At 39.6% G+C, this 21604-nt stretch overlaps 1 protein-coding gene across 14 annotated transcripts in view; it reads right to left on the bottom strand.

Moving 5' to 3' along the window:
• Positions 1–21604, bottom strand: part of NRG1 (neuregulin 1) — a 1019883-nt gene that overhangs the window by 114734 nt on the left and 883545 nt on the right. For 3 of the 14 annotated variants that reach the window (XM_027122787.1, XM_027122789.1, XM_027122795.1), the window contains exon 1: positions 3444–4143. The exons of 9 other annotated variants lie outside the window; for them this stretch is intronic. In XM_027122787.1, the coding sequence (XP_026978588.1) occupies positions 3444–4110 (667 nt within the window). In that variant the 5' untranslated portion in view covers positions 4111–4143. Of the gene's footprint in view, positions 1–3443; positions 4228–21604 lie in introns of those variants that run through there. 2 more of the 14 variants (XM_027122788.1, XM_027122796.1) reach the window with 1 other exon arrangement.

Here is a 21604-nt window from a genome sequence, read left to right as displayed (position 1 = left end):
CAAGCAGGTTGTCCCATCCAAAAATACATTTTCTTTCAAGATGGTATGCTAGTTTCCTGGTTACAATTCAATTAATCAGTTCTTTTTATAGTCATCTAAGTTTGCAATCTCCCAGAGTCAGATCTTTCCATATAAACAGAGGGTAAGAAAAATCTTAAAGCCCAGGCAAGGAAAACAAATGCATGGTTCCAGTATTAAGTGACTTGATGAAAACTAAAAACTTAACTAGTCACAATATAATGATCATAGTGGGAAACCACTAACTATGCAGAAAAATATTAGAATTACATATACATATTTTAATTTTTTCATATTTTATATATAGTCTATATATTAAATTATAGCCCTGTGTTATATTTCTTAATGTCTGCATGTATGCATAGATTAATACGGTGAGAACATGCAGTTATATTGCCTTATGAAAGACATACCCATTTTAGAACGGCTGACATAGCCTATACCTCTAGGCAATTTAAAAGGTGACATTTTGCCTTTTATTATAAGAAAGACAAAGAGCGTCTGGATTTGAGAAGAGTCAGTGAGGGAGAGGGTAATTCTAGTATTTATGGAATAAAACCCTAATGTGCTAATAGGTAGATTGGTTTGGGAAATAACACAGCAGACACAATTACTAGGATTGTCTCTCTTCCACTCTCGCAGGCTCCAGGATAAAGAAGAATCAATTAGCCCTCAACAGACTATGACCTTGAAGACTACAGCTCTGTGCATAATACGCTGAATATGCTGAGCCAGATAGAAACGGAGAATCAAGTCCTGAGACCACGGAAGAGCATGGTTCAGATATGACAATGCCTTTTAAAAAAATTAAAGCTGTGACAGCTTCGTGCATGTCAAAACCACGCAGGACGATGAAAGAAAAGACCCGGTTCTTCTGTGACTAAGCGACAGTTTCTTAATGGAAGAGCAAAAAGTGAAACAGATTGCAAAATGACAACCTAATTCCAAGCCTTTTTTTTTTTTTTTTTTTTTGCTTTCCTTTCGTTAATGGTTACAAGATTCTTAACCGACAAAAGCAACCACTTATGAGTGTTTGAAAACAAAGCTCCCTGGACCAGATCCCTTTCCAAAATAAAAGGAATACAGACGCACAATTTTTAGGATATTCGTGTTTTTGTTGTTTTCAGGCACTAGTTCAAAAAATTAACCCAGAGTGTGCCACACAGCAAACCCTATAGGCAGTAAAGTGTTAACCAACTGTGTAGCCCTAACTTTTCAGGAGAAAACTACTTCCCAGACAGCTTTTGTAGGCTTATCTCCAACGCACTGAGAAGGCTGCAGCTGTGCATCTGGCCAGAACCGGCCACTGTGATGCTTTTAGGCAGCAGTAAATCTTTTCCACTCAATAGAAATGCCAGAAAAATCAATGTCCTGGTTTGGAAAAAAGACAAGAAACTGCATGGAATGTATAATCTATTAAAACACTTAGTAGAAGAATTTACCTTAAAAAATAATTTCTCAAAACATCACAACATACTTTTTAACATGGTCCTAGATCAGGAAACTGTGCTGGAGTTTTCTTTGTTTGCCTCTGACGACAAAATTACAGGGTTTAGTTGAAGAGTTTTTCATAGGGTCCTCTTTCTTTTTCTGGACAGCTAAACCTATTCAGGCACATGTTAATTAAAGACTTAAGTTGAAAATGATAAAGACAAAGAAGTAACCTTGTCTTCATGGTGAATTGTGCTTCTCTTTGCAAGATCTGTACTTGCTTTTTATAGCCTGTCATTTCATCTGGGTATTATTTCCCGGTCACTTTGCCAGGTGGGAAGAGGCGGTGAATACAGTGATGGCTGTCAGACCTTTAATGACACTTCAGGGATTTGATAAAGATACAAAGCAGTGTCTGCAGAAAGGAGGTTCTTCCCTAACCACACCTGAAAAACAAGCCTCTTTTTTCTTTAAATCTTTGCCACGGAAACTCATGTGTATGAAATGAGCTTGAATCACAAGCACAAATGAACTTTTTCTGCGTTTCTAGAACACACGGCTCTCCTTCATACTGAATATATCTGAAAAAAGATGTTTGTATTCTTCATTACCATCTAGAGGGAACCAGAAGGGGTATTTCATCACTGAATCCTTACCCTCAACTCTCCTTTAACTCTAAAAGATTTTACACACGTTATTCAGAACCAAATTCTCTGATCCTTTATTTTTTTCTAAGTAAATAGTCTCAATGGTGAAAAGTGATAGAAGATAGAGAAACAAAAATAAATTAGAAACACTAAAAAAAAAAGCTATAGAAAACTCCTCTTCTATAATGACGTTTAGAACGATCTGACTGGTCATGGTTTCATCCTTGACAACTTTTCCATTTTAAAGCATTGCAATGACCCAGAACAAACAGCAGTATATCGCTCTGTATTGTTTTAAGAGCGTGGCCTCTCTTTACTCTTTACCTTGACGGATAAAAAGGACACATCTAAAACAAAAAAACGATGTACCTTACTAATGGATCTTGTACTTTTTAATGACTGTCAAGGAAGCTACTTAAACATTTGATTACAGAAAACAAAACTAATTGGACAAACCATAATGGAAAAGAATATGAAAAAGAATATATATATATATGTAGATGTATAACTGAGTCACTTAGTTGTACAGAAGAAATTAACACTGTAAATCAACCATACTTCAATAAAACTTAAAAAACCTAATTTGGGAAAATCCTTTCATGCAGATTTGTACCACGTCCTGAATAAAATAAAACTGCCCCATAATAAGGGCTCAGCAACTCAAACTACTATCTGAGCATGACAGCAACCGTCTGATACTGCTGAGAGGTGAGTGCTATAAACATCTAAAGAGTTCATGCGGTATCAGGAAGAACCAATTAAAATACAAACGTGGGGAGAAGTGGTTTAGGGAACAGGAAGAAGAGATGGAGAAAGAGAACAGGCAGCTTGGGCTGGCTGGGAGGCAGAGGGTAACAGAAAGGTGAGGAGAGGTGATCGGAAGTTTATATGGGAAAACAAAGAGACACAGGATCATACTCACTGCTGTACAGAAGTCATGTTTATATATATATATATATATATATATATATATATATATATATATATATATATATATGGATGGTCTGATGTTTTAATCTTAAAAAGTGTTAGAAATCAGTGGAATGTAACTGAAATTCAAGCATGGCTCCCAGACGCTGAAGTTTTGGGTTCCCCACCCCAGATTTAACAATCCAGGTAGAGGGAGTTGCTGCTAGAGCATCAGTTCTAACCAGCAGTTCACACGGTCTTTTCACTCATCTCTCCACGCCACCCCGGAGCATCCCAGTCACATGATACACTTAAACCAAACCATGCCATTAAGATCCAAGAAGAAAAGGACACAGCTACACACTCTAGAGAACACTTCTGAGGACCTCAAGCCCACCCCTCTCCTTTACACATCATCATCCGTCTGTCTCTACTTACAAAGTTTAGGAGCGGTCTGGAGATTAGTTTCTGTTGCTTGTGGCTGAGTGGCTGCCTTGGGTGTTCTCACCTCAGGGTTCCGAGTGGGTGAAGGGAAGGATGGAGCAGCGGATGGCAGGAAAGAAAAAGTGAAAATACGATTCTTCGGGGTTGGTACCGCTGAAGGCTCAGAGGACACAACGGCATTGTCAACTTGCACTGCAACTTGAACCTCAGTTTCAGAGTGAGCCCTAGAGACAGGTGAAGTGTATGCCTCAGATGATACCCACACAGCTGAGGCAGCAGTTGGATCCAGAGAAATAATAGGGTCCTGGCCTAACCCTCCGGGGTCAAGGTGAGTGGGAGAGTCATACTCAAAAATCTTGTCCACAAACACCCACTTGAGGCCGGCGATGCAGAGGCAGAGGCTGACTAGGCAAGCCAGAATGGGGACGATGCAGATTTTCTCTGAGTTGAGGCAACCTCTCAGGCGCTCAGCTTCCAGGCAGACACAGCAGGGAACAGCCAGGCCCACGAGTCCCGGGGACCTGCCATCTTCGGTCTGGGTCTCCGGCATGTCTTCTGCTGCCGGAAGCCCATCCAGAGATGGGTCTGCACTCAGCTGAGTGGAGGGGCTGGAGGACCTCTCAGCAGCTGCCTCGGACATGTCTGGGGGAGAAATCTCCATCGGCTCACCTCCAGAAGGCCTGGCCTCCCGCACCGTCCATTACCATCCCCCAACCAAATGATACAGCATCTTACAGGGGGAAATCGATAAGTCCTCCAAGTCCAGAGCCATTACCGAAAGCAAGAGGAGTTCAGGAGGAAAGCAGGCGGAGAAGAAAAGAAAGCCTCTAGCAACTACCAAATAAAAGTATATTGTAATTCTCTACTGCTGTTTCTGGGCCACTTTTGCAGTTCTTTTAAATGCTTCTCCAAAGCATCCCGGCTGGTCAAGAAGGACAGAGGCCAAAAGAGAAACCGAGCTGATCTGTTGGTCAGTTAAGTAAACCAGTAGCCCAAACTGAAAGGCATGTTTCTCACCTCGAGCATCTGAAACTGGGGTCTGCTCAGATGGAGAAAACAACTGTCATGCAGGAGAAGTAAAAGCAAAAGCAGGACCAGCGGCGGCGGCGGCGGCGGCAGCAGCGGCGGCGGCAGGAGAGGCAGCAGTGACAGTAGCAACAGCATCCTGTTGTGTTAACGCGACGGCTGAAAGGGGCTGAATCATTACAGAGCAGCAGGTGCCTGCCCTCCGAGCATCACTGCAAACAGTCTCATCGCAGAGGGATCTGAAGGCGAGAGCGCGGCCAGGAGGGGCGGTAACTGCGCTCCCCGCCCTGCCTCCACCCCTCACCCGGCAACCAACTATTCTTTGTCCTTCCCGAGCGCTCATTCACTTTCTTCCTCTGCGGCTCTTCCCTTCTTCACCGTCTCTCTCCCTTCCTCTCCCCTCCTCCTCCAAAAGCGTTCTCTCTCTCTCTTTCTCCCTTTCTCTTTCTTTTTCCTCCCTCCTCTCCCACCCGCCTCCCTCCATCCGCACTCTGGGGCTGCTGGCTGGTCTGAGTAAAATCAGTTATACCCAGCAACGCGGGACTGCCAGTGACTTCCTATTTTATCCAATTAGAAGGAATAAAGGCCATCAAATCAAAGAGAAGCTGGCAGGCACCAGTTAAGCTTAGTCCCCATGGACCCCAACCCCGTTCGCCTCCTTCTCTTTTTTTTTCTCCCTACCGAAGCTGCCCCAGTTTTCCACCCCAACCTTGCTTGCTCTAAGTCTTGCTGGCTCTCTTTCCTGCACCCACTGTTGGGTCAGAAAAAGCCAGCGATCGATGCTAGCAATCTAACAAAGCTGGGATGGGGCGCAGGGGGGGAGGGAGGGATGTAGGTGGGACCTTATGGGTTGGACCTGAGGCTTGGCAAAGTCTGATATCTGATTCCTCCCCAGAGAGGTAAGCTTTTCAACAGCAATTTCTTCCTGCCTGCTGCTGAGAGATAGCATTCCTTCCCCAGCCCTCTAATAAGTTTTGTACACCAAGAGGACTGTTATTACCTGAATTTTCAACCAACAGCGAGAACATTTTTTTTTTCTAACCATGGACAGCTCTGCCTTCAGCCCTTTTTGCAATGACCGGGTTAGACTCGGTGATGCCCAAGCGTGAAGTGCCGAGTGTATGTTGGAGGATGGGGTGCTAGGGGAGGGGAGAGAGGTTCATATGTCCCCACTCTGGTCCCCTTTAAATTTCCATTGCCCTGTCCCACTCACAACAGTCCTGGACTAATGTCCAGCAAACAAGAAATGCCGGTAAATAAGAGAGCTACAGAGGAAGCAAAGGCTCCCACTTCATCCTGAAATTAGCCTTCATTGTGACTCCACACTGTTGGAGGTTGAATTCCCTGGGCACTGTAATATATACCACATGTCTTCAGCTATAACCGCACTGCAAAGATTAAGAAGAGTTTTCTATAAGAGCATGCCTTTGGGGTGAAGTCTCAGTAGCTTTACCTTACAGATAATTTCGATGCTGACTTTTTTCTTTTTCCTTTTCAAACAGCAGTGGTTAAAAGACTGGAAGAAATGCACTGTACTTTAATAGAGTCCAGGCTGCCCTGACCCTCCAGTTCGTTGTGTGTCAGCACACGCGATACGCATCTGAATCTTTAATCCACACTTTACTGTGACTGGACACCTGAATGGTTTCCAAGGAACCATTTTGCTCACATATGTCAACAGGAGTCTTAAAAACTGTCTCTAAATCCATACTACATAACCATCATGTGAGTCCCAGAAGCAATAAAATTTAGAGCTTAAATCCTGAGAGAATCTGCTGTAAGCACATTATGTTTCGTATAGCACAATCTCCACTGCTTTGAAATATTTTTAAGCTCTGAGTGGGCATGAGATAATATTATCATTTCTTTCAAAACTAAATTAGCCCGTAATTATAAGTGATTTAAAGGGTAGTAATATCTTAAAATGTGTGTGCAGTACTATCACTAACAACAATGACAAAAGCCTGAAGCAGTTTGCATAATTGTAATTATGACTCTGACAAACTTATGGGCAAAATGAATTATCCTTAAGTTCATCTGTATATAACCTGTACTTACATACCAGTAACTGGTACTTTAAAATAATTCATATGCCTACTTTCTAGCTTTCACTATTTGATTTTAAAGCAGAGATTTTTCTTAAAGATTCTAGCAATGGACGTGAAATTTCACATCACAGAAAATCTATATAGAGGCAATTACAGTATTCAAACTGAGAGGTATTAAGATGTTAATTATCAATATTCATGTAAATTCTCAAAATCAATATAGGCAAGTAAATATTTGTGCTAAATTAGAATAATTTATAATTCCTTTAGATATCACCCAGGTTAAATTTGTGGTACTTAACTCCTCAATTCTGCCCCAAACCAATATTTCACTCAAGTATAACATACTGGCATTTCACCCACAGCCAAGGTCACCTAGATTTCAAAGACCAAAATGGGGTTCAGGTAGCCCAATCAGGCAGCTAAGAGAAGACACTGAAAACAGTAACCTATAGTTAAGAAGAGTGGTCCTTCACTTGCACCAGTAACAACTACTCACCTCACCTCGATCATTAAGAACAGACGAACTCAGCAGACAAAGAAATTACTGGGCACTGCTCTAGTCGTCATATTAAAGGTGACCAACACTTACAAAGCAAAAGAACAGATTATGTAAAGGCTAGGACAGAACTTCGGAGACAGAATCCTGTCGGCTGCCACAGCTGTTTTCTTCCCCTGGACTACACAAATCAGACTGTGGGATGTGTATGTGTCCTCCCTGGAGATGTAGCCTATGAACACTGTGGCTTCTTGGAGCTAAGATCAGCTTGCAGGGAGCCAGCAACCTATAAAGTTGTTTCCCATCCAACTGGAAGGTAAACCTAATTGAGGAAAGGGAGTAGGACAGGAGGTAAAGAATAAAAGGAATTTTCCATTAGTTCTACCCTTGAGACTACGAGTCAGAAGTTGCCTTTATCCCTTTACCAAATCTCTATAGCAATAAAGAAGTGAGAACAGGGTAGTGTGAACAGGATTAGGGATCAGAATTCCGTCCAATAAAACATGCATGTTTGTAGGAAGAACTGCAAGTACACCTCACTTTAACCCTTTAGGCTCCATCTCCAATAAAGCTCAGGAACACCCACATTTCCACGTCCCTCTAAAAAATGAACAAAAGACAGATTTCCACTACTTTTTAAAACCACATTACCACCTCCTTCATAACAACAAAAGCTACTTTTTTTTTTTTTTTTTTTTTGCTGTACGCGGGCCTCTCACCGTTGTGGCCTCTCCTGTTGTGGAGCACAGGCTCCAGACGCGCAGGCTCAGAGGCCATGGCTCACGGGCCCAGCCACTCCGCGGCATGCGGGATCCTCCCAGACCGGGTCACGAACCCGCGTCCCTTGTATCAGCAGGCGGACTCTCAACCACTGCGCCACCAGGGAAGCCCCCAAAAGCTACTTTTATTGAGCTCCACCATTGTGCCAGGCACTCTGCTAGGTTCTCAGCATACATGATTTCTGACCTTCGCTCATCCTGTATAGTACATATTATCTTGAAAATAATTTTTAAAAAATGGACTCAGGCAGCTTAGATAACTTAGCCATGGACATACAGCTCTTAAGCAACAGAACCAAGATTAGAACAAAAGTCTGACTCATGCTCTTTCTACTGAAAAATACTGTTTCTCGTTTTTAATCGAAAGAAGGCATCTCATTACATATTGCTTATCTATTACTTCAACGGGAAAAATAAGTGAACCAGAAAGTGTAACCATGAAATAGGCATTTTAATTTTACCTTAATGTAGCTGGTAAATAAACTTAAAGGTGCCTAGTTTCCAAAACAAGAGGCTTCTAAAATTCTGCCTAGGGATTTTCAGAAGTTACAAGAATTAAGCATAGGTTTTTAAAATATGATCTATTTACAGTTTCAATTGAATGAGCTCTCGCACAGTCTCAGTTCCTGGATTTTCCTTGGAAAGCTACTTCAGTTACATATTGCTATGAAACAAATTGCCCTGAAATAGCTTAAAACAACAACCACGGTGCTGTATCTCACTAGCCTGCAGTTTACTGGGTTCAGCTGAGTGATTCTTCTGCTCCATTAGATGTCAGCTGGGGCTGCAGTCCCTGGAGGTGTAACTGAGCTGAAACATTCAAGGTTCACGCACATGACTGGCAGCTAATGCCACATGGCAGCTGGGAAGACAGCAGGGACTGTTGGCTGGTGCACCAACATGTGGCTTCTCCATGTGGCCTGGGCTTCCCACAGCATGGCAGCTGGGTTCTGAGAGGGTGCAGCCCAAGAGGGAGAAAGTGCGAGCTGTAAGTCCTCCTTAAGACTGACTCTGGAAGTGGCACGGGCTATGTCCACTGCATCCTGTTGGCTAAGCAGTCACAGTGCCAGCTGAGATTCAAGGACGGGGGAAATAAATCTTGATGGAGAGTGTGACGAAGAATTTGCAACCACCGTTAATCCACCACGGCAGTGAGGAAGTAAGTGTTAGTAAGTCAACTTGGCTCAAGAGGAGACTCAGTGATGTCGAATGGAATTCGGCAGAACAAAGTCAGAACGCACGTATTTCTGATACACAATATTCCAGCTTCCTCCTAAGCCAGCTTCAGTGAAAGAAGCAATCCTATTATATCATCCAATAAAAAATACTCAAATTCCTCTGCTACTTCAAGTCAAGCTAGGCGACAGCTTCTGCATTCATTTTATTTATCAGAAATATTTAGCGTAACTCCAGGAGATGAAAGAAGATGAAAGAGGATGACCATAGTATGTAAACTTATTTTCTCTTTTACATTTTGTTTTTGGTGTGTTGGCTATTTCACTCTGAAAACATTTAACTCTGAAAAAGTTTACCCTTGCTCCTTAAGTTTATGGCTGAAAAAGTAGAATTTACTTTGTGGCACCTAAAACCATGACGACAGCAGTGATTTCATTTTTGGATTCCAATCTTTGAAGATGACTATGTATAAGTTGTAATGATTTATTCATTTGCTAATGAACTATGAAATCATGATTTTCACAAGAAAGCTTCAGGGCCTAAAAGGATCCCTAAAACTTGCTGCTTCTTATAAGAGAACCAAGTACTCAAATGGATCCGCTATCCTCCTCCCATCCGTCTGGAAATCTTCCCCATCTCACATCTCAGCTCCTCCATGGAGCCCTTCCGTGCTCCCAGGTCACAGACACAGCATTCCTTAACGCTACTTTTATTGGGGCACATCTTCCAAGGTATTATTATTATTATTTTGCGGTACGTGGGCCTCTCACTGTTGTGGCCTCTCCCGTTGCGGAGCACAGGCTCCGGACGCGCAGGCTCAGTGGCCATGGCTCACGGGCCCAGCTGCTCCGCGGCATGTGGGATCCTCCCGGACCGGGGCACGAACCCGTGTCCCCTGCATCGGCAGGCGGACTCTCAACCACTGCGCCACCAGGGAAGCCCGAGGTGTTATTGTTTAACTATGTTATGTATATAGGACCGAAGGATGTAATTTCTTTGAAGGCCAGGAGGTCTATCGGTATCTGGCTATCCCAAACTAGAGCTCTGCTATCTGTTCAATACATACATTTTGTTTGGTTTTATTTTTAATTGCGATTGAATTACACAGATTACGGCACCTCTAATAAATTGGCAGACTTTTTTCATGACCATCTATCTATTCAAAATACCCTCTATACTCCCCTCCTTTTTTTCAAATCTTTTAATGTCCAGTTCAGATATGTGCTTATCAAATTTTTATGACTGTTCCCAAATACTACGCCTTGTATGAATTTATCTTCATTTAGGGAAATGCTGTTACCCCAACTATGCTTAACTCTCAACTACCACAGATCATTTCAGTGGATGGAAAGTTGGGAATAACCCAACATTTAACTGTTTTTCCTGTAATTCTCTCTTCAACCAAACAGAAAAGTTCTCGGAGGGCAAACCAAGTCCACGTGCTCTTTGATGTTCTTCTACATTATTCACAACGCTAAACAGGTGAGATGAAACGCAGGTCACCTTACTGGGCAGGTACTTTTCTGCCCACTTTGAGGATGAGTCAAGAATCTGATTCTACTTTATTCTCACCCAGTGAAAATTATCTCAGAAAAGACTTTTTGACTTAATTGTAAGAATTATTTTGTGAGGATCTGTATATACTATTTGTTATTGACTCTGGGTCTGTGTCCTCATTTTGTAACAAGATGATCAGTTTACTCTGGCACATTTTGTTCTTTATAAGTTTAGATCCTTTGATGTTCAGCTACAGCTCAAGACGGTAAATGATGTCAAAGATGAGGATGTGAGAATTTTATATAGAAAGATGTTTTTATTAAATCTGATGGTTATAATGTGTTTACTTTGAAAGAACCTATTATTTTCTCACTGCCCGTAAGTAAAATCATTAGTTATATACAAATGGTTGATTTTGTTTTTAGTTTTCCACGTCACCTTTCTTTTACAATGACCCTGAACATGTTTGAAACTAGATGGAGATGGTGGCTGCACGTCATTGTGATAAATGCCAATGACTTGTTCACGGTAAAACGGTCCATTTTATGTTATGTGAATTCCAACTCAATAAAAAAAACAATTACACTGCACACTCATCATGGTTTCAGCTTTCCCAACATTTACTGTTAAAAGGAAAACATAGTCTATCTGACCACTTTTACTAGTGGACTGCACTAAGATAATGAGACTTTGTCATGTATAGGTTGCCCTTTCTTCTACAAAATCTTAGTAGGTCCTGTAGCATCGAATCTCTGACAATTATTAAGAACTCTAAATTGATGTTGATGATGCAATACTGCATCCCAGGGAACTCAGAAGCACAAAGATATAATAAATTGATGTGTCATTGAGAGTTTCAATTCAAAAAAAGTTTTATGAGAAAATGAGGACGACTTATAACTCCAGCTCATTTTATGTACTCAAAATATTCTTTCTCATTGCTCAACACCATTCCATTCCCGTATTCAGAATATACCAGAAATACGAGCAAAAAGTGGCGAGAGAGTGGCAGTTATCTGAACTATCTGTATTTTCAACAAGGTGTGCTTTGTTTTGAAATGTGTGATAAACTCATCACCGGAATGTAAATTCCATAAGGGCAAGCACTTGTGTCTGTCTGCACCACTCTATCCCTACTACCTAGAACATGCCTGGCACACAGAAGGCACTCAGTTAAGTATTATTGAGGTAATGCATCAAAATGGAAACTCTGCTAAAGAGGGATGTATAAACTATGGGAAAAATATCTTAAAGACATGGATATGCCGTACAGAGTTTTATTTGTGTGAATAAATGCAAATCCTATTAAATTACGCTGTGTATGATGGAAAGAAGGAAAATCATCTTTATAGTGACTACTCTGAGGTTATATGGCTGGATGGTCATTCATAATGTTTAATACAGCAATATATGTGGAATCAGTTGACTTGCACTTTGCTCTGTTTCATGAATATTCACTACTATAGGTTCACAGCACAGAGCAGCACAGCTAAGAGATAATTTGTTTGTTTTATTCTTAAATACTGTGGCAAATGTCACAAAAATACAAGGGATCATCTGTGTTTTTAAGTGCATGGACATGTATAATCTTATTTAAAGAAAATCATAAAGGCTGTACTTTGATGCAGTAAGAGAAATTAAACAAAAGGAAGAAATACCTCTGATAATCAATGCTAATTTAATACAAATTCAGTAAAGTTTCAAAACATGGAAGTTTTTGAACTTGATTTATACTTAGGCACCAGCTATTTGTTTATAGCTCAGCTGCTGGTCAGCTGACTCTATAAACTGGTCCCCAGATGAATCAAAAAATGTAGTGTAGAGCACCTCACTCTTAACAAATGCCCTAGAAATTTGTTTTTTAAATCTTCTGTTTCAGGTAGAAACTGTTGAGCATGAGGTGGTCCACATGTGAAGGCAGTTATGAATTACTCATAAGAGAGTACCATCTACTCAAGAGATTCTGAAACATCATATAAAGCCACGTATAAAATACGCCTTCACAATTTACCTGAAATAAAGGAAGCTTGCGGAAAGGAATGGTCTGAATCGTTCTACTTTTAAATATAATCCAAATTTGTAAATCTGAAAAGACTTCAGCCAGAGGAAACCTGTTAACAATACACATTTTCCTTAGAGTCTACACAGTTCTCGCCTTGTTGCTGATCAAAAGAAAAATGTAAATCTCCACCAAAGGGGAAAAAAGGAGTGATAAAAATATATGCAGTTTCTAGAACTGATTTGGCATTCCAGAGAGCCATCTAACCCGTGCTTCCGTTGTAAGGTCATAAGCCTTACGATACTGATACAAGCGGAAGTATCCCATTTAAAATCAAATACCAGCTCTATATTTTTCTGCTATTTCTCAGTCCAAGGGGTGGGAACTCTTTCTGCATTGTTGCAAATTTTTATTACTTTAAAACTATGAATTTGAAAGTCATAAGACAAAAATATCTTATGATTTGACCTCCCATTCAGAACTTCCCGTCATAAATCGTACCATGTATTGCTAGAGTCAGATTTGTTTAAGAATGACTTGTTTCTTTTCTCTCTATCTCTGAAATTATGTGGAGTGAAAGGATGTAGCCTTAATGCAAAGATGAACTGTAATCTCAAGAATAGTTAGATTTCAATTTTTTCATTGACTATTGGAGCTGGAACAGCCCTCACCCAGGAATTTTATCTTATACAAGAAGGAAAAAAAAAAACAAAACAAAAACCAGTCTCCGAAGATAAAAATAATCTGCCTGGAGCACCAAAATTAATTTCAAAGTCAAGACTGGAATTCAGAGCTATTGCTTCTCCTCTTTCAACTCATTTCTACAAAGGGAAGCTCTTTAGTTATGTGCTAACCATGTAGATATCCTTGAGTTACTGCCAGACAGTGGATGGTTTAGATTTTCTATCATTACCGCCACGGGTTATCTCTATAGAAACATCTCACTTTGACCTTTTACTGCAACTGTTTCTACTTGGAAGTTTAATCTATATAATGCTCCCATGACCACTTTTGGTCACAATTCTACTGAATATTCAGACCCTTTTTCTGGAGGTTATTAAGAAATGAATATTCATATTTAGACTCATTCAACAGCATTTCATCATTAAGGGGACACACAGAATGTGGGCTCTAATTGCTTACATGAGAAGGTCCAGAATAAAGAACCTAGAGATTATCATACTAAGTGAAGTAAGTCAGACAGAGAAAGACAAACATACAACATCACTTTTATGTGGAATCTAAAAAGATGATACAAAGGAACTTATTTACAAAACAGAGATAGACTTACAGACGTGGAAAACAAACTTATGGTTACCAAAGGGGAAAGTGGGGGAGGGATAAATCAGGAGTTTGGGATTAACATACACACACTACTATATATAAAACGGATAATCAACAAGGACCTACTGTATAGCACAGGGAACTCTACTCAATATTCTGTAATAACCTACAGGGGAAAAGAATCTGAAAAAGAATGGATATACGTATATGTATAACTGAACCACTTTGCTGTACACCTGAAACTAACACAGCATTGTAAATCAACTATACTCCAACATAAAAGAAAAATTAAACTAAAAAAAAGAAGGTATAGAATAAAGAAACTTTAGTGAATGGAAGGGAGCTTCTCCTCAGGAAAGAAGACTGTCACTGCAAAATAGGGATCAGCCCAGTATTACTGCGATGAATGATTCAAACACATACAGTATCAAATGTTGTCAATATCTGAGAATTGGTGAGCCAGGCTCACATCCTCTTTTAATCTGGAGAATTAGAAGTCTGGGACACAGGAAGGAGTGACTGTCAGGAAAAGGAAAAGGAAGGCTTCTGATGACTGAGTCATACTCTGAAATACGATGACTAGAAAATGCCAGGTCCAAATATGAAGACTTATTCCAGAGAAACCTATATTCTATTTGTTGACATAATCCATCACCTATATATTATTTTAAATAATATAATCAGACATATACCTCATGCATGCTGGAATATTTGGAGGCAAGATGCATTCACATATGCAACTTACTTGAAATTGCATCAAAAATAAAAAGCTGATTGATAGATAAATGGATACACATTTGATAAAGCAAATATGGCGACTGTTAACCTGTAAAATCTAGAGATTGGGCATACACTGTTTACAAGTCATTCAACTTTTCTGTGTGTTTCAAAATTTCATAATGAAATGCTAGAAAAAGTTTAAAGAGACTTTTTCATGGCTGTTTCTGACTACCATATATGTAGTATGTTTTATTATAAAAACTCCTAAGCCGATGCCATACCAAACCAAATAATCTACCAATTCCACATTCGGTAACCTGCACTCAATTATTCTCCCTCCTCCACTGCACGACGCCTCCCCACCCACCTTCCCCCACCACACTTACTTTAAGATGAATTCCAAAATTATATCAAGAATATAAGATTCACCATAATTTGAATCATTGTCTAATGACAATGGAGTATCTTTATACGACAAACCATTAGCTGCTGCAGAAAATCTAAGAGCTTTTCCTGACCCCACCTCCCAGACCATTCATTTATTGAGAAGGGATTTTTTTTTTTTTAATGTGATACTTCACTCACTAGGGATTGGAACATCTATGAATAACATGAATAGGGAAATTGTACAGTTCATTCTACTGACAAAATCAGAAAGGTTGGACAGTAAGCTTCAGTTGGTTGAGAAAAAAAAAAAGAAGAATCCTTTTATTGTTAACGACACTCCCATCCTGAACACATCTTTTTCAACGATCAACTGGTCAGTGGACACTATAAAGCCAAAGGCTCTGATGTGGAAGTTGAGTTTCTCCACTGCTGTATTTCCCACCCAGTTATGCATACACATATTTTATAAAACTATTAAATATTTACGACACAGTACAAAGCCCCTCTAAAAGCATCTGTATTTAACTAAATCATGTCACTGACAGCAAGAGGCATGCACAGCAATTTAACCTAGCAGGAAAAGTACTTCTTTTACATCTCACTGCAATGCAGAGAGTTTCAACCATACGCTTATTTCTGTCCCCACATACTGTCCGTAAGAAGGGAAAGCTTAACTTAAGTGGTTCAAAGGGCTTTTAGACAGGCTTCTCAAATGAAACATAAATCTTTTGAAGTGTTTCTCAAAAATTCTTTCCTGAGGCTTTGCCAGGACTCTGTCACTAGAGGTCAGACAAATAACCCATCCTCAGGTTGTCTCCTTAACCCCAGGTTAAATACCTGGATTTAGCCCCATCTTTTCTTATATCACCACGTCCTTCCAAATGTTTGCCGTAGTCTATCACTGACTGATGTCAAAGGCATCCAAAAAGTACCCATGTCCAAGTGCATCCCTCTCAGTCTTCCCTATACCCACAAAAAGACTCCAAGTTTCAAATGAGCATGTCAAAAGTTAAATTGTTAACCACTCATATACCTTAATATCAAAGAATCTGTTGAGACAAGTACTAATACTTAAGCATTTTTTTAAGGTACCTAAGCATTTGGTGATGCAAAAGAACAGCAGAGAGAGAGCTCTGAAATGAAAAAAAAAAAAAAAGTGCAAGAGAAGGCAAAACATCTTTGGCATCTTAGGCTGAGCTAACTGTACTCGTGGAGACAGAAGCGTTCAAAATAACCTCTGGCTGGTAAAAATCAGGGCTAAATGCTTGAGCTGTCCAACTCAAAATGAAATATTACTGTTATTCAGCCAACATACAGCAAGTGATTAGGGAATCTGCTGCTCAGCATTTAAACTAACTTCCTTCCACACTCCGGCAGGTAAAAAATGGAAAACCTCAGGATGACCTGCTTCTCAAAAGCAGATTGCAGATTTTAAAGTCGTGGTATTTTATGTAACGAAAGTAACTTACATTTCTAAAGGCCCACAATATATGTTAATTTATCTACATATCCATCCGCCCATCCATCCAAAATAATGTTTACTAAGTGGCCGCTTATGTCCCTGGCATTGTGCTGAGGCTTATAGATTTGGTAGCAAGAAGGTAAAAGAAGTTCCACCCCATCATCTCTCTTTTCTCCGAAGTAGCAAGTGAGGTTATCTGCCGAGAGAGAAGGCATGATTCAAATTTTGAGCGCGGTAAGGTCTTAGTCACCTTGGAAAACAGATGAGAAGGTTGACTGTAAAAACCAGAAGCAGGTCAGACATCGCAGCAAGTATTAGATACACATCAGTCCTTCCTTATTTATAATTCTCACTATCAGGATCCTTACTTCTCCCCTTGAGAATTATATTTTGAAAGTGCATCCAATGGAAGGAGACTTTAAAAAAGTCATTGGAGGGTATTATGCTAAGTGAAATAAGTCAGCCAGATAAAGACAGATACTGTATGATATGACTTACACGTGGAATCTAGAAAATACAACAAACTAGTGACTATAACAAAAAAGAAGCAGATTCACAGATACAGAGAACAAACTAGTGGTTACCAGTGGGGAGAGGGAAGTGGGGAGGGGCAATATAAGGGTAGGGGATTAAGAGGTACAAACTATTAGATATAAAATAAGCTACAGGGGGAATTCCCTGGTGGTCCAGTGGTTAAGACGCCGCACTTTCACTGCCGGGGCTTCAATCCCTGGTCAGGGAACTAAGAGCCCACAAGCCTCGTGGTGCAGCCAAAAAAAACAAAACAAAAAAAGCTACAAGGATATATTGTACAACCCAGGGGATACAGCCAATATTTTATAATAACGATAAATGGAGTGTAACCTTTAAAAATTGTGCACCACTACAGTGTACACTATAACTTATATAATATTATACTTCAACTATACTTCAATAAAAAATGAATTTAAAAGAGTGTCACAGATGGCCTTCCCTGGTGGCGCAGTGGTTGGGGGTCCGCCTGCCGATGCGGGGGGCGCGGGTTCGTGCCCCGGTGTGGGGGGGGTCCCGCGTGCCGCGGAGCGGCTGGGCCCGTGGGCCGTGGCCGCTGGGCCTGTGCGTCCGGAGTCTGTGCTCCGCGACGGGAGAGGCCGCGGCGGTTGGGAGGCCCGCGTACCGGAGGGGGAAAAAAAAAAAAAAGTGTCACTGATAACATAAGAAATGATTTTTCTGTTGAGCTCTACAGGACCTGGACCCAAACAAGACTGAAGTGGGGTGAGAGAAGGAAGAGAAAAGAACACGAATAAATACGATAATGAGAAGGTTAAGTTCACACACACATCACAATCTCCACTTTGGACATATTTACTTCTCAAATCAGTGTACCTTTTTCTTTTTTTTTTTTAATTTATTTATTTACTTTTTCATCTTTATTGGAGTATAATTGCTTTACAATGGTGTGTTAGTTTCTGCTTTATAACAAAGTGAATCAGTTATACATGTCATATGTTCCCATATCTCCTCCCTCCTGCATCTCCCTCCCTCCCACCCTCCCTATCCCACCCCTCTAGGTGGTCACAAAGCACTGAGCTGATTTCCCTGTGCTATGCGGCTGCTTCCTGCTAGCTATCTACCTTACGTCTGAGTGTACCTTTTCCTGATGCCAGAATTTAATTGGCAATGTCAGGCGATCCACTTAGTTATGCTGTGTGGCTGAACTCTGGCCACGATGAAACCAACCTATTCAAATGATGTTGCCGGTAAGTCCATGAATCAAAGAACTTTAACCTACTACACACCGTAATGCCCCTCTGTTGTATACTGATTCTAATATGAACAAGATGAGGCAAGAAGACATGCCATAAACCCAGAGATCAGCAGGAAAGTTTACCTTCTCTCTTTCAAGTATTACTTGGAAGAAATTAAATCAGTATTGGGAAACATTGTGTGTTTACAGCAAGTTCAAAATTATCCATATTAAAATGAAAAGGGAAACTTTGGTCTTTAATGACTCTTCTGCCATCGATTTCCCACATATTTTTTAAAATGTGCCTTTTCTCAGTTTTTCCAGATCCGTGCTAGGTTGATCTTATCCCTGCTGGCTTTGAGAACTTCATTCTTTCACTCACTAATTGTTTCCTAAGTGCCTAATATGCGCCAGGCCCTGCACAAGACTGAGAAAGAAAGAGGGAAGGAGGCTGCAGTGGTTCCTGCTTCCAAGGTGTTACATAAGGGACTTCATTTTCCTAATCCCACTCTGGCACGAATGCAAATACTGCAGAAGTGAGAGTCCATAGTCTTAGAATAGATTCTATTTGTGTGGTAGACACACTGTGGAGTGATTAAAAAAAGAGAGAGAGAGAGAACCCAGCAAGAAATGCTTTTTGTTGTATATGCATGTCTAGGTTTCTCAGATTTTCCTTCACTTAGGATCCAGTTACGAAAACATTTACTTCTGAGAGCGTTCTGTTTTGACGAGTGATGGAAGAAGAATGCAGAAATTCATTTCCAGAAGGGACCATGTCCAGGCAAGAGGCCTTTAGAAGTACCGGACAATAGGAGGCAGAAAAACCTAATCCATCTATTACCATTCTCAGAAACTATCAAAACAAAACACCCATCAAAACAGACTGGGCTATAGTAGAAATCTGATGGTGGGTTGATTTTTTTTACAGTTCTTTAAAAAGTTTTTTCCTTGACTGTTTTTGGCGGGTGGACTAAAATTAAAAAATATATATATTAATACATTTTATTATCTTTTTGATGAAGACTTCTTATTTACTGGTGACGCCAATGCACAGTTTTAAATTTAGTTACCCAAATTTCCTGAATTATTAAGGAAACATTTTAAATGCACAGAAATTCTGACATTTCAAAATATAAACATCAAAAAGAAAAAAGTATATTACATACATACAGATTCAGATCTGAAGATCTGATTCAATAATTGGTTGCTTGTAGAAGCTAGTTTAATCAATAAAGAAGGTCAACGTGATTGAAAGAAAGAAAGTATTAAACATTTTGACTAACATTAGTTCTGTTAACTACCTAGGCTCTGCAAAATCACTGACGTGGCAAGACTAAAGATGACCAAATAAGCTTTACTATTAAAGTTATAAGTTATCATCCTCATAAATATATGAGCTGTTCAAATATGAATTGATGGTAATTAAAGAAACCAACAATAAAATGATCAGAATTAATATCTTTTATCAAATTAGAAACATGATTTTTCCTTTTTTCAATTAATTCTGATGAAAATATACAGAGCAATCCACTTATTCAACATCTAAATCAATTTGAATTTTTTATCCTTACAACATAATTTTAATGCTGAACACTGTCATTCTGTGAATTCCAATAATGGTATTGCATATCCAATGAAGAAAAGGATATATACTGGAGTAGAACTTTCTTATTTTATATTAACATTGAAGGTGCATTTGAAAGAACATTGCTGAAACAGTTTTTACTTTTTAAAAATGGTGTCCCTTGTTTAAGTGCTAATATCCCTTATGCTCAAAAATAAAACATTAATTTTTAATTCTATAAGTAACACGTGAAAGTTAAAAGTATGATGTATATTTCTTACTTTGCTCTTAACATATTAACATAGCATTTCCCCTTCTTCATTTCCAATCCAACAAAGTGTTATACCGTCAAGATACCTGGAGCATCAGGTATTATCTTTAACCAACATCTCATCTCCTTATTGCTCTTAAGGACAAGTGTACACACACCCAAAAAGTCAGTGAATTCTGTGCAAACTAAAAGAGGTTCTTAAAATGAGGAGCAAATTAGATCTAATTACGGGTGATGGGAGTTTCGAAAGGTCCTAGATTAACATTACAAGCACTTTCCATGGTAAATTAAGCATGCAGTTTAGTCAGCAAAGATATTTTTATATATCTTGTTTATGTCTACTATAAACATCATAAGCATTCCTTTAGCATTTAACCCAGTGATTAATGCATCTATGATGGCGTCAGGTTCTAATTAGTGAGTAACTGCCTGCAAATATTTCCACAACTGTTCATCTCCCAACTCTTTTACCCTGACTAACAGAGACATGCCTACCAAAGTCTAAGGGTTCATGTAGTTACAGGAAACCAAATGCATTATTTATAAGGATGCACAGCCTAGAAAGTTCGGCTATGCCGCTTACCCTAGCAGTAGTAGGCTCTAAGCTATTGGCAACAGGAAGCTTGCCAGTGCATTAGAAAATGGGATTGAAGGGATCCCTGCCAAATAAAATAGCTAAGTAATAACAAACGTTAAAGAAGAGCCTTGGGGGTTGGTGGGAGTCCTGAGCTCACCGCTGAAGCACAGTTCAGATCACCAAGCTTTTGCAGTCAATGCAGAAAGAATAATACTAATTAATTCTCTGTGTCTTATCTTTCTTGAGTGCTTGCTTTTTAATTAGCTATACATTGTTTTTTATGAATGTTACTATAGTACCTGTATACAAATGAGAAAATTACAATGGCTATAAAACAGGTATGGTGCACAGTATCAGATTTCAAGTGCAGGTAGAATTAATTCTGTATTTGTACTGTCCACCCTGTTTATCAATCCATAATCACTGTTTCAGTGATTCTGGACAAATCAGTATTTTTTTCCCCTTTGATTTCAAAGAAAAAGAAACCTGCCACAAAAAAAGCCATAATTTCTTATTCTTCCTGTGTTCAAAACTGATACATTGCTTCAGAGATGCCTGTCATGACTTTAAGTAGATTTTGAGATAGTGCCATTCAAGTTTCATTTTCTGTTTAATCGTGGTCAGCAACTTGGAATTTACACCACAGTGCAACAAAAGGCTGCCTGCTTCAAATGTTAACAGCAGCAGAGGATGAGAATGCCATCTTGCCTGCGGGGAGAAAACCCTAAAAACGGACAAAATAAGTCAATCTAAACACACACACACACAACTTACTGTAGGAACTGTTAAAAGCAAATAACCTTCCATATCAATCTGACATTGAAACAAAAAGCTACGGTTTTCATTCTGCATCTCAAAATTGATCTGAAAATTACCATCAAAATCAAGGATGAAGTAGCTGAGGCTACATATCGCATATTTACGCTTATTCTTTTCTTGAATAACCTTATTCTTCTCTTGAATTTAATATTTAATGCATATACCTGTTTATGTGGAGGAGGGGAGGCTCATGGTATTCCTTCTAAATGATCCAAGTATCTGACAAATATAATTTGTTACCAAAAACTCTCTAGTTTTAACGCCTATTATCATGGCAAATGGGCATACATATTTCTGTACCTTGCTCAGGAACCTTGATTC

This window comes from Aethalodelphis obliquidens, unplaced genomic scaffold (assembly GCF_003676395.1).
Source record: "Aethalodelphis obliquidens isolate GAN/ISIS:26980383/991018 unplaced genomic scaffold, ASM367639v1 scaffold25, whole genome shotgun sequence".
In the NCBI taxonomy this organism is placed as follows: Eukaryota; Metazoa; Chordata; class Mammalia; order Artiodactyla; family Delphinidae; genus Aethalodelphis; species Aethalodelphis obliquidens.
Note: the sequence above shows the minus strand (reverse complement) of the source record. Positions and strands in the feature narration are given on the sequence as shown.